The following is a 14284-nucleotide window of genomic DNA, read 5'->3' on the forward strand; positions in this document are numbered from 1 at the left end:
ACCCTGAATACCCAGGAGCCTGATTTGAATAGAGTGCCCTCTGGGTGAAAATATGTGGGTGAGAGAAATACATATAACCCACAGTGGTTATTTCCGGTTCCCAATATATTCAGACCTAAACAGTTTGAGTCATTCCAAACATGTCAAGGGAGCAACCCCAAAGCATAGATACAGACCTGAGACTTTTTGTGTTGAGCAATGTCCTCAAGGTAGTTTCCTGTGATGGATGGAAGAAATTCAGTGGTCAGTTCAAGGATGCTCGCAGACAGAGGAATAGACAACTCTTAACTCACCCGTCAAAGATGGCCTGGGTCCATCCCACTGACTTTCCTCTTGTTCCTTGTGCACATTGATTGTAGAGTCCAGACAAGCTCATGTCCAAAGGGCCATGCCACTGTACGGGTCCCCATACCCTTTATGAAGGACTTTTTTTTAAAGTTTTTTTTTTTTTTTTTTTTGATGTGGGCCATTTTTTTAAAAAAGTCTTTATTGAATTTGTTATAATATTGTTTCTGCTTTACATTTTGGTGTTTTGGCTGCGAGGTATGTGGATCTTAGCTACCCAACCAGGGATTGACTGCACCCCTTGCATTGGAAGGTGAAGTCTTAACCACTGGACCACCAGGGAAGTCCCTTTATGAAGGGTTTTGATTTTCTGCTTTAAGGAAACTGCTACAGAAAGTCACGTGAAGCAGACTAAATGTCAGACACATTTCACTTTCTGTGATTGTATTGCCCTTTCTGGGGTGCATATCTAATTCATATTCATATGCTAATGATTTATCATAATTATAATCATGTCAATCAGAAGACATACATCCATAATAAAAATTAGCCTGGCATTTTAATTATGAACGTATATGGGGTTTGGCAGTTGGTAGAGATTTCCCAAAAGACAAAGCTCGAGAGTGGAATTATTAATGAATGAATGTATACATTCAGTCAAATATTCGTTGAGCAGCCTCTCTGGGTAATTGTGGGTGGCCTCACTGGTCATGTGGACAAGCATCCCCTAAGCCTGGCCTCACAGTTTCTCATCCTCCTCAAGAGACCCCATATACTTGCCCCCTGGGACCAGGTCCTGCTCCCCTACCAGGGTTCTCATAGTTCTCCATTCTGCCTACTCCCACCTGCTCAAGAACTTGACCCTTCAGGGTCTCCCAGCCTGCCAGCCAACCCGGTATCATTCATTTCCAACACTTGCATTTATTCATAGTTATTTATTGAGCGCATACTGATGCCTGATCCTGGAACAGACATTTCAGAAAGAAGGGTATTCAACAAAGAGTGCTTGTCCTCAGAGAGAAAACAGAAAATGGGGGAAAAAAAATTCCTGTGGCATGATTACAGTACAATGCAGTGTTTAATTTCACACCAGAAAAGGGAGTTTTTTTTTTTTTTTTTTTCCAGAAAAGGGAGTTTTGAAGAAAGTTAGTAGCGTGGATGCACTGGGCTTGAGCCAAGGGAGCCTGGCCTGGTGTGGGAGGCCTTTCAGCGGAGGGCTTCTCAGAGGAGGTGACGTGGGAACTGAGATCTGAGTGATGGGTGAGGGTCAAGGGTGAGGGCTGGGCTTGTTTGGGGCACAGCTCCTGAGACTCGAGGTAAGCCCAGCTCCCCAAGGGACTGAAAGATGGTGATGAGGGTGGATGCTTTTGGGTGGAGACTGGGACTTAGGAGGGGCCTGGCCAGGGGGTCCTTGACCGCTGTCTAGAGTTTTGGTCTTGCTTAGGTGCGTCAGGAAGTCACCGAGGGGTTTGAGGCAGGGTGAGGTGTGATCTGAGTATGTTTCAGTTGAGGTCACACAGACTGCAGTTGGGGGTCAGGATTCTAGGGGGGCAGAGTATGGGTGGGCGCCCCTGCAGTCTCTGGGTTCCATCCATTTGCTCTGTATCCATGCTCATCTTCTCCTTCTTCCTTTTCATTCCGAAGGAAAAGTTTTCTCGGCCCTTCTGTGCTGCCCACCCCCAGTTGGCCCCAGAATCTTGGGACCTGGACCCATCCTCACCTGTCATTTCTGGCCAGACCCCTTTCCTTTGCATGAACTTTACAGCAGGTGGTGAGAGGACCCTTCCCTTCCTGCCGTCAGCCCCTCTCCCTCTCCGTCAAACTCACTGTGGTCTGTACTTTCCTGCAGTTTTCATCTATTTCCTCATCACCCTCAGATGCCTTTTGAACGAAGCCCTTGGATACCACCTTTCCCAGGAAACTGCAACCTTAAGGTCATTTCCTAAAGTCAGTATTCAAGGGCTCTCCTTTTTCTTTTTGAAAAATTGAACTCAAGTTATAATACTGTGTTCTATCAGGTATACAGCCAAGTGAGTCAATTATATAAATGCATATGTAAATATATGTACTTATTATCGTTGCTGTTCAGTCGCCCAGTCGTGGCTGACTCTTTGTGACCCCATGGACTGCAGCACGCCAGACCTCTCTGTCCTTCACCATCTTCTGGAGTTTGCCCAAGTTCATGTTTATTGCATCAGTGTTGCTGTCCAGTCATCTCATCCTCTGATGCCTTCTTCTCCTTCTGCCCTCGATCTTTCCTAGCATCGGGGACTTTTCCAGTGAGTCATCTCTTCGAATCAGATGGCCAAAATACTGGAGCTTCAGCTTCAGCATCAGTCCTTCCAGTGAATATTCAGGGTTGATCTCCCTTAAGATCAATTGCTTTGATCCCCTTGCTGTCCGAGGAGCTCTCAAGGGTCTGCCCCAGCAACACGATTTGAAGGCATTAATTCTTTGGCGTTCTGCCTTCTTTGTGGTCCAGCTCTTACAACCATGCATGACCACTGGGAAGACCATAGCCTTGACTCTGGACCTTTGTCAGCAGAGTGATGTCTCTGCTTTTCTAAGTTTGTCATCGCTTTCCTGCCAAGAAGCCATTCTGATTTCACGGTTGCAGTCACTGTCCTCAGTGAGTTTGGAGCCCAGGAAGAGGAAATATGTCACTACTTCTGCATTTTCCCCTTCTGTTTGCCATGCAGTAATGGGGCCAGATGTCATCATCTTAGATTTTTAAATATTTAATCTTAAGCCGGCTCTTTCACTCCCTTCCTTCACCCTCACCAAGAGGCTTTTCAGTTTCTCTTTGCTTTCTGCTATTGGAGTGCTATCATCTGCATATCTGAAGTTGTTGATGTTTCTCCCGCCTTTCTTGATTCCAGCTTGTAACTCATCCAGTCCGGCATTTCTCATGATGTGCTCAGCGTATAGGTTAAACAAACAGAGTGACAGCAGACAGCCCTGTCCTACTCGTTTCTCTATCTTGAACCAATCAGTTGTCCCATACAGGGTTCTAACGGTTGCTTCTTGACCCACATTCGGGTTTCTCAGGAGACAGGTAAGATGGTCTGGTATTCCCATCTCTCAGCTTGCACAGTTTGTCATGATTTACATGGTCGAAAGCTTTAGCATAGTTGATGAACAGAGACAGATGGCTTTCTGTACGTATATATGTACACACATATATTTTTATGTAAAGAATATGTATATATTATTTTTCAGATTCTTTTCCTTTATAAGACATTACAGGGAATTCCCTGGTGGTCCAGTGGCTAAGACTGTACTCCCAATGCAGGAGGCTGGGTTCAATCCCTGGTCAGGGAACTGGATCCCACATGCCACCACTAAGACCAAGAACAGCCAAATAAATAAAAATAAACATATATTCAAAAAAGACAAGACAGTGCATATAGTTGCCTGTGCTATACAGTAAATCCTTGTCATTTGGACAATCCTTGTTGTTTTGCATTTAGTAGCATGTATCTGTTAATCCCATACTGTTAATTTATCTGTCCCCTCCCCTTCCCCCTTTGGTAACCATAAATTTGTTTTCTATGTCTGTGAGTCTGTTTCTGTTTTCTAAATAAGCTTATTTGTATTATTTTTAGATTCCACATATAAGTGATAAATTATTTGTCTTCCTCTGTCTTATTTCACTTAGTATGATAATCTGTAGGTCCATCCATGTTGCTGAAAATGGCGTTATTTAACTCTTTTTTTATGATTAATATTCCTCTGTGTGTGTGTATTCACCGCATCTTCTTTGTCCGTTTATCTGTTGATGGTTGCTTATGACTTGGCTGTTGTAAGTAGTGCTACTATGAACATTGGAGTGCGTGTATCTTTTCAAATTAGAGTTTTCATCTTTTCTGAATATACGCAAGGGCGCTTTTTAGTTTACATCTTCATCCTCAACCTGACCTGAGGCTTCCTTCTCTGCCCAGCCAAGACTCTGTAGTTCCAGATCTTCATGTCCAAACGTTGCTGGGAAAACCCACCACCTTGAAGTCGGTGTAACCACAGCCGGACTCGCTTCCTCCTCTAGAGGGAGCTCTTCATTTTCAAGCTCCCTCCAAGTGGGCCTGAAACCTTAGAATCCGGAGGGGCTCTGCCTCTACCCAGGCTTTTTTTTAAAGTTTTTTATTGAATTTGTTATAATATAGCTTCTGCTTTATGTTTTTTGGTTTTGTTTTGTCTTTGGCTGTGAGGTATGTGGATCTTATCTCCCTGACCAGGGGTCGAACCTGCATCCCACCATTGGACTGCCAGGGAAGTCCTACCCCCAGCTCATGAATCTTACAAAGTGTCTTAAAATTAAACATTACAGAAAATCACAAAGGAAAATATAGAGAATCCCTTATCTCTTTATTCAATCACCATGTTGTCTTGGCTTTTATTCACATTGAATTTTCCTTCCTATAGTCTAAGCCCTTAGGGCCACACTTGGTCAATTTCTGTGGTTTTTCTGTTGTCTTTTCCTGATTTAGTCACTCATTCAACGATTGAGTGCCTACCACGTGTCACATACACACCCACACTCACTCCTAGTCATTGTGTCTTGCAGCTTTCTGATAGATTCTTTTTGATATACGTGCCCTTATAGAAGCAGTGCTTTATGCTCATCGTGGTCAAGGACTCACTATTTCAATTTAGAAATTTAGATGCTGTGAGTATGGACACTGTAGAGGAGGGAAGGAAATCTGAAACATTCCTATAGGTGGTCTTAAAAAAAAATGGAACAAGACTTTCCTCACCAAAAGAGAGAGAAGTTCATACTCCTTGGGTCTGAAATCAGTTGGCTGACAATTCTGCTCTTTAAATCTTGCCAGCTCAAAGAAATTCTCGAAAGTTCTCACCTATTAACAGTTATTAAAATGGAAGAAGCAGGGGATGAAATTGTGAGCAATGCGATCTCCTATGCGTTATACAAAGGTGAGTAAAAATGGCTCTTCTAGGAATGTGACTTTCTGTGACTTTTAATGGCTGGCATTTATTTTTTAAGCAGCTTTACTGGAAATATAATCTTGCATTTAATTTTGATTATCATAGGTTGAAAGTTAGAATAACTATTATTGACCTCCTTGGATGTATGTATTTAATAGAAGAAGAATTTTTATGTCATTAAAATATTCGTTAAATATGATCACAGTGCTTTCCAAAGAATTGTCTCTAATAGTGATTTAAAATCTTTTTTCTGAGCCTCAGACATCTGGGAGAATGTGATATAAGCTATGGACCTTTGTTCTAGTATTCCACATCTATGTAAACATATGCACACACACTTCACACACACATAATTCTGCATTCAGTTTCAGGGGCTAACACATCTCCTGAAGCTTGTGAATGAACCTCAGTTTTAAATCCTCATGTGTGAACTTTGCTTGCTGAGAGTCCCATCCAGATGGAATTACCTGAAGTAAATAGATCCTTGACAAAGACTGTGAGGAGTTGAGCCACCAATTACTATCTGTAAAGTATGCAGAGCAGAGCAAGGCACCTCAGAAGTGCATTTTAAGCATTAACTATTTATTAGAAACATTCTTGTCGTACTTGTCAGAAATTTGGTTGTAAGGATATTTATTGAAATGGGGCTACATCTGTAGAGATACATAGATACAGAAAATAGTAGCTCTGGAAAAGACAAGCAGAACATTGTTATAATATAGCTCTTTATTTCATAGATTTAGATATAGTATAAGTCAGATGTGGCCCTGGAAATGTAATATTTATGGAATCTGTATCTATAGGAAAATATCAATATACCATAGTTATACTGTTAGGATATGGAATGGAAAGATATTATCACCTAAATTGATCTTCATCATATACTTTGGGACATAGAAAATATGGATAAGAATCAGTGAAAATAAAGTGTCAGTGAAATGACAGCTCTGAGTGTCTGATTCCTTTTTAAAAAAAATTTTTTTTTGGATCTGGACCATTTTTTAAAAACCTTTAATTAATATGTTATAATATTGCTTCTGCTTTTTATGTTTTGGTTTTTCACATGCAAAGCATGTGAGAATCTTAGCTTCTTGTCCAGGGATTGAACCTACACCCCCTGCACTGGAAGATAAAGTCTTAACCACCGGATCACCAGTGAAGTCCCTCTAAGTGTTTGATTCTAAGAGAACATGTTTAGAATCTCCTTTGACAAATGGCTCTGATAATTGACTGTATGGAATGGTTCTGATGTTCTTGTTTCTGGGTGTTTGATAAGTTGACTTTTTCCCTGTCCTCTTACAGCCTTTAGCACCAATGAACAAGATAAGGATAACTGGAATGGGCAGCTTAAGCTTCTACTGGAGTGGAACCAGCTGGACATAGCCAATGATGAGATTTTCACCAATGACCGCCGATGGGAGGTAAATAAGAAGCCATCCTTGGTGATTCCAGTGGCAGGTCTAGTCTGTTTCTTAGAAGGCCTTTGATGTTGAGTCTTGTAATGGAGTTCTGTCTGGTGCATCTGTGTTGCTAAGACTCACTTTCTTCATCTTGCTGTTGTTCAGTCGCCAAGTAGTCTCCGACTCTTGGCGACGTCATGGACTGCAGCACGCCAAGCTTCCCTGTCCATCACTTTTCTCCCAGAGTTTGCTCCAACTCATGTCCATTGAGTCAGTGATGCCATCCAACCATCTCATCCTCTGCTGCCCCCTTCTCCTCCTGCCTTCAATCTTTCCCAGCATCAGGGTCTTTTCCAGTGAATTGGCTCCTCATATCAGGTGGCCAAGGTATTGGAGCTTCAGCTTCAGTATCAGCCCTTCCAGTGAATATTCAGGGTTTATTTCCTTTAGGATAGACTGGTTTGATCTCCTTGCTGTCTGAGGGACTCTCAAGAGTCTTCTCTAGCACTTCTTCATCTGTAGTATGGGATAATAACATTGACTTTGTAGATTGGTTGTAAAGAGATAATAAAACTAAATATACTATAATGTAAGGTAGCATCAAGCCACCCATATCATCTAAAGTTTATAGCTTTTCAGGCATGACGTGAGAGGCAATTCTCCATCTGGGTGTAGAGGTGAAGATTTCCTCTTGGGGGAAATATATGCTCGACAGCAATACTCATTTTGTGCCATACTCCATCCACCTTCCTAGCCAAATTCTAATGAGAAAATCATCAGACGTGAGATGCACAAGAGACAAATAGAACAAGTTGGTTGAAGACATACAATGAATATCATAGAAAATCGGGCCTCCCCCAGGCAAACCTGTGCCTCTAGTATGGAAGTTGTATGTCCAGGAAATCTATATTTTTTTCCAGTAAGCTGACTTTTCTCATTTAGAATTAATTTTTTTACATTTATTCAGTGGCACTGAGTCTTAGTTGCAGTATGCAGGATCTTTAGTTTCAGCATGGGAACTCTTAGTTGCAGGATCTAGTTCGCTGACCAGGGATCGAACTTAGGCCCCCTGCATTGGGAGCAGAGAGTCTTAACCACTGGACTACTAGGGAAGTCCCTGTCACTTAGAATTTGATGAGAGTTGTAAGGCTATGCTTTACAGCAGCATCCTCTTGTATACAACTAAACTGAGATCCACTTCAGGAATTCTGTTCCATAGGAACAATTATAAACTGTCATACTTGGACCTACATGGCAGGGGCCATGTTTGTTTCAGCTCTTCAGTCATTGATGGGCAGTGAGAATTTCATTTTATATGTGTATAACAGTATAAGGCATGTGTATTTCATAACTTTGTATCCTTCCCAGTCAGATTCAGAAAACACTTTTAGGCCCATCATCATATAATCAAAGATGAAGAATTCATTTATACTAACGTGATCAATTTTAATAATAGAATACAAATAAAGTCATGGCTTATGGACATTTAAATTATTCATTTCTTTAGCAAACACTATCTTTGTTTGGTTTTTGCAGCATTATGAGCCCTATCTCATGTGGCAAGCCTTGAGTTAGTTGAGGGAAAGTAGAACTGCAGGTAGATTTAGTTAATTGATTCATAAATGAACCCATGTGTGAACTGTCTTATTTAAGTGAGGTTAGATGGTACAAATAAACATAAAGTTGGGCACATATTGAATCGATTATTTAATTTTACTGACTTAGATAGTTAGCATGAAGGGTCTAGTGGTTGAGAGAATGGACTCTGGAGCCAGCCCCTCTGCATGACTTAACCTCTGCACGTTACTAAACCTTACCATGCCTCCTTTTCCTTGTACAGTGGTGAGTTGGGGTCAGCTCATACTGTTTTTAGCAAAAAACAAAGTTGACTGCTAAAATTTGTAGGGATTTTTGAGTCAGTTGTTAAATATAGTCATTAAAAATCAATATAAACTTAGAACTAAATAAGTTTTATTAAAAACAAAGGCAATACTTAATCAGACTCATCCCTTTCTAACTGTTTTACTACACTTGCTGTGATCTAGCAGGGATGGAGGAGCCTGGTGGGCTGCCGTCTGTGCGGTCACACAGAGTCGGACACGACTGAAGTGACTTAGCAGCAGCAGCAGCCTCTGGGAGTCATGTCTGTTGTGTCTGTGTGCTGGAAACTCCGTACCTGGTACTCTGTGTCGAGGCCCAATTGCACATTCAGTGATATCACATGATAGCTGAAGACTGGCTGTGGTGGGAACATTTACACCATAGTAATGGGCAAATGCCCCAAATCAGGGCTTATTTTCTTCTAGAGAAAGAAAAGTTGTTGTAAAGTTGGTTGTAAAGTATTTACCAGCATACCACTGCTCATTTAAAAATGGAGATGGTAATTAATAGCAGTACCTACCTCATTGGATTGATACAATCAGATGTTCCTAAAGTGCTTAAGACATAGGCACCTGTTAAGTCCAATGTAAGTCCTTGTTTAAAAATAAATACAGATCTTTGGAATGATGGTTATATTTGTGTAATCTCTTATACAGTACAAAGCAGTTTCGCTGTGCTTGTTCACTTGGCCCTCATGCCAACCATCCCAGGGATTATCTCATTTTGATGGTTAATAAGCCAGGGCCCCATGGGTACCACTGGGGAGCATTCTGATGGCATTTTGGGGGCCTGTTCTGAACTTGAATCTCTAAAAGCATCTGGACCCGTGTTACCTCATTTCTTTTTTTTTTTCCGTGTTACCTTATTTCATCCCCCCACACACCTATTTTACAGATGAGAAAAATGAGGTTCAGAGACACAGTCTCATTCAAGGTTGCACATAAGGTAAGGTAAAACCAAGGTGTGGAAACAAAGGTGTGTCTGGCTTTAAAGCCGTTCTCTTTCCCTGTGTTCCAGAGGTTCTCAGCGAGTGATCCCTAGACCAGGAGTTGCACGGGCTTAACCTGGGAGCTGGTTAGCAGTGCAGATCATCAGGGCAGCCATCGCTTCTGCCTCTGTCCCACTGGGAGCCACAGTGTGGGGACTCAAGGGCCCCTTGGCAGTTCCCTCTGCAGGCAATGTGTGACCCTTCTGAGACCAATATCAGAAGCAGAAACTGCTAATGCTGCCTTTGGCCGGGGATATTCCCCTGAACCGGGTCTCAGACACGTGAAGTGAGGAGAGTGGACTGGGTGGGCGGCAAGGAGACGTGTGGGGTTTGGCGCTGCAGCGCCCAGGCTCCTGGAGCCTCCCCCACTGGCTCCAGCTGATGGTCCTCCATGGTGTCAGATCTTCTGGTGTTTACTTGTGAGTGTTGGTCGCTCCGTCATGTCTGACTCTTTGTGACCGCATGGACTGTAGGTAGCCCTCCAGGCTCCTCTGTCCATGGATTGTCCAGCCAAGAATACTGGAGTGGGTTGCCATTCCTTGTTCCAGGGGATCTTCCTGACCCAGGGATTGAACCCAGGTCTCCTGCATTGCAGGTGGATTCTGTACTGTCTGAGGCATCTGGATTGTAATGCTGGAATTGTGGATTTTTATGAACCATCTAATTTTTTATTAATTAATTTTTATTGCAGTATAGTTGCTTTATAGGACTTTATAGTGGTTTTGTAGGACTTCCCTGTAGCTCAGATGGTAAAGAATCTGCCTGCAATGCAGGAGACCAGGGTTTGATCCCTGGGTCAGGAAGATCCTCTGGAGAAGTGAATGGCAACCCACTCCAGCATGCTTGCCTGGAGAATCCCATGGACAGAGGAGGCTGGTGGGTTGCAGTCCATGGGGTTGCAAAGAGTCAGACACGGCTGAGTGACTCACACACACACAAAGTCACTTTATGGTGTTGTGTTAGTTTCTGCTGCTGCTGCTGCTAAGTTGCTTTAGTTGTGTCCAACTCCGTGTTAGTTTCTACTGCACCGCAGAATGAATCAGCCACACATGTACATGTGTCCCCTCCCTGCTGGATTTCCTTCCCATTGAGGACACCACGGTGCATTGAGTTCCCTGTGTTATACAGTATATTCCTATCAGTTTTCTATTTTATACATAGTCCACTTGTTAATGTTGGCAGCTGAATCAAACTGTAAGAAATATTGGGTTGGCCAAAAAATTCATTCAGGTTTTGAAACACCAAACGAACTTTTGGCCAGCCCGGTACTAAGGAGGACAGTGGGAAACAGTGGTATGGCCTGTAGACCACTGGTTTGTGCCTGAAGAATGTATTAATTTTCTTTATTAAGATTTTCAATAAGCTTCTATGGGATAAGGCTTATCAGGAGCCCAGACAGTAGAGATGAAGGGAAATAATAACCGGGTATCATTGTCAGGTGTTCCAGTAACTCATGGTTTTTTAACATGGCCAGGCATTTGCCTCATGGTATGTGAAGGGCAGTAGGGTGACCCCATGGCACGGAGGGAAGAGTTGGTTGGTGGTTGGCTCATAATGGTGTCTACTGTAGACCTCAGAGAAATGGTGTGAGCTGGATGGCAAGTTCCCTGCCCCGTGACAGAGCCAGTGCTTCCTCTATACCAGACATTGGGATCAATTCTTGATCAATGTCATCTCTACATGGTGTCGTTATCTCCACTTTACAATTGCACGAGGCCAAGTCCCATCCAAGCCCACGTCTGGCTGATTTCACATCCCACCATGCTGCTTCCTTCTCCTGCCTCAATGCTTGAGCTAAAACCCAACATTATGTTACAACTGAAAAGATAAATTTTATTCCCGAAGCAGAGCTGAATGAAAAGCTGATGATCCTGTTGCTTTGTGGTTGAAAGTGCGATGTAAGCTAAGAAAGAAAATGCTTTGCTGCTTTAATTGGATTTAGGGTGTGCGCTCTCTCTCTGCTCTTTCTCCCTAGTCTGCTGACCTTCAGGAAGTGATGTTTACGGCTCTTATAAAGGACAGACCCAAGTTTGTCCGCCTCTTTCTGGAGAATGGCTTGAACCTGCGGAAGTTCCTCACCAGCGACGTCCTTACGGAGCTCTTCTCCAATCACTTCAGCTCCCTGGTGTATCGAAACCTGCAGATTGCCAAGAATTCCTATAATGATGCCCTCCTCACATTTGTCTGGAAACTGGTTGCTAACTTCCGAAGAGGCTTCCGGAAGGAAGACAGGAATAGCAGAGATGAAATAGACATAGAGCTCCACGTATGTATTGGGATGGTTCTCTGCCTAAATTCTCTGATCACTTGAGTCTTCCTTCAGAAAAATTTCTCTGCCTCTCTAGATTCCTACTCCCTACCTCATCACCATCATGTAGTCAATATATTGGGTTTGTTAATTTTTTTGTTCTACTTCATTTATTTAAGCTAGCAAATCTTATTGAGATAACAAGTGGTGCATTTTCTTGCTTTATTCTTTGTGCTATATTTACAACTAGTTATTGCAGTGTTTATTAATTGCAAAGGTTGGTGTGATACACTTTCTGAAGGCATCTAACAGAGAACAGGGGCAAACAAATGGCAACCTGTTTGTGCCTTAGCCTTTTGGACGTGATCTGCCTAAAATAGTTCTGTGCTACCCATGCAAAAGACTGGAGAATTGCCAAGTTTTCCTTTGTGAATGAAAAGGGAAGCGAATCTTTCCGAAAGGATAATCCTGGTTTCCATTTGAGAGGATGTTATGGATGTACCACTTATATTCTTTCAAGATTTTCTACTTAAAGGACAGGCAGGGCCAGTTTCCTGCACCTGCAACTCTTTGCTGAAGGCTTCCTCTGGTCAGAGCCCATTGAGGGTCAAGTTGGTGTATAAATACTCCAGCAACTTTCCTGCTCAGAGGGGATAGTTCTGAGGCCTGTGTCCTACTCCGGCCCCTAGAGTTGCCTAGTGGGACTGTTGTTGTCGAGTTGCTAGGTCATGTCCAACTCTTTGCAGCCCTGTGGACTATAGCCCGCCAGGGTCCTCTGTCCATGGGATTCTCCAGGGAAGAATACTGTAGTGGGTTGCCATTTCCTTCTCCAGGGGATCTTCCTGACCCAGGGATTGAACCCACATCTCCTGCATTGGCAGGCAGATTCCCACTAAGCCCCCAGGGAAGTCACAGCTAGTGGGATTAGTTTTTGGTTATTTACCATGATAACCCTGTTGGTCTGTCCTTTTCTAATTTCATTTCCTCAACCTCCAAGTGGTTTACTGGAATAACTTCTCAAATAAAATGCTTGTCTCAAATCGTTTTGCTTCTGGGAAAACTCAAGCTAGGTCGTTATCTTTTATAGTTCTAGAATTTTAATATATGTGTGTGTTGCAAAAATCTAAATGAGCTAGGTGTTTGAAGAAGTTGGAAGTGTTTAAAAAGCTGTTTGTTTCTATTTATAGTGAAACTCTCCACAGTATCCATAACTGTGCCAGAAACATTTTGTATCTTGGTAAAACTTGTAGGAAAGATTAAAAGGAATCTATAGATAGAGTTGTTTTTCTATCTGAAAAAGATTCCCTTGGAAGATATGGATGGCTAAATGAAGCTGGGATTCTAACTGAAACATTAGGAATTGAAACTTTGAATAAACACTCCAAAGAAATAAATATGGTTTTACATTGTGATAATTGAACTTTAACTATCAGAAAGTCAGAATTTAGATTGAGCATTTTTCTAGATAAGAAGGAGATTTATATGGTGAGAAGGAATTGCTTTCTCTTCTGGCTGTCATTCAGTTTTTAAATTGCTGTCAGCACATTTTTTCACCCTTTATACTTTTCCATCTACTTGTACATTGCCTTTTATGATAGATCAAAGATTCTGTGTCAAATTATATCACCTGGTGCATTGTGGAGATGAAACACTCATCCCTATTCTGTGAAAATGGAGTCAGGCACCAAGTTACAGAGCCCTCCAAACACGGGGTGCTCCCTAGGGCATCCTGACCCCATTTTCCTTCTTATACTAGTGTGTCTGCTAAAGCAATGTTCCAGCTGTAAGTTCTGACTCCCTGCTCTAACCCCTCCCAGGACGTGTCTCCCATTACTCGGCACCCCCTGCAAGCACTCTTCATCTGGGCCATTCTTCAGAACAAGAAGGAACTCTCCAAAGTCATTTGGGAGCAGGTAGATGCCCAGTCCCTTGGCAAATATACGCTTTGTTGTGGTTGTTCTGACCCTCTCAGAACTCACACACGTATGCGATGTGCATCCACGCTCAGTTGTGTCTGACTATTTGCTACCCCAGAAAGTATGACCCACCAGGCTCCTCTGTCCTTGGAATTTTCCAGGCAAGTATACTGGAGTTAGTTGCCGTTTCCTTCTTTAGGGGATCTTCTTGATCCAGGGTTTGAAGCTCTGTCTCTTGCATCTCCCAGATTGGCAGACGGATTCTTTACCACTGCACCACCTGGGGAGGCTAATCTTAAAGCATCACTAATGAAATGAAATATTTGATGTAATGAAAATGGTTGTGGCTTGTTTTTATGTGAACAGAGGTGTGTTTGGGAGCGGAGGTCTCTGGAAATTCCTGGGCTTTGTGGGCAATCCAGGAAGCACTTACTGCTTAGGTGTGTGTGGATGTGTGATTGTTTTCCAAGAGGATGAGGTTTTTAAGTTTAGTTTAAAAATTAATTTCTGGCTTTATCACATTATAGACAGGAAGGTAGGGCCTGTACAAAATCTGCCCTGGGAAATGATTGATATTTTTCTCTGTGATTCCATACATAATGATTTTTATAAATGATTTATGAGC

The 14284-nt window shown here is 42.5% G+C and overlaps 1 protein-coding gene across 1 annotated transcript in view; it reads left to right on the top strand.

Annotated features, from left to right (window-relative positions):
* Positions 1–14284, top strand: part of TRPM8 (transient receptor potential cation channel subfamily M member 8) — an 87088-nt gene that overhangs the window by 23305 nt on the left and 49499 nt on the right. The window contains exons 9-12 of the mRNA XM_065930643.1: positions 5112–5214; positions 6529–6647; positions 11471–11761; positions 13561–13656. Of these exons, the coding sequence (XP_065786715.1) occupies positions 5112–5214; positions 6529–6647; positions 11471–11761; positions 13561–13656 (609 nt within the window). The remainder of the gene's footprint in view (positions 1–5111; positions 5215–6528; positions 6648–11470; positions 11762–13560; positions 13657–14284) is intronic.

This window comes from Muntiacus reevesi, chromosome 1 (genome assembly GCF_963930625.1).
Source record: "Muntiacus reevesi chromosome 1, mMunRee1.1, whole genome shotgun sequence".
Lineage (NCBI taxonomy): Eukaryota > Metazoa > Chordata > Mammalia > Artiodactyla > Cervidae > Muntiacus > Muntiacus reevesi.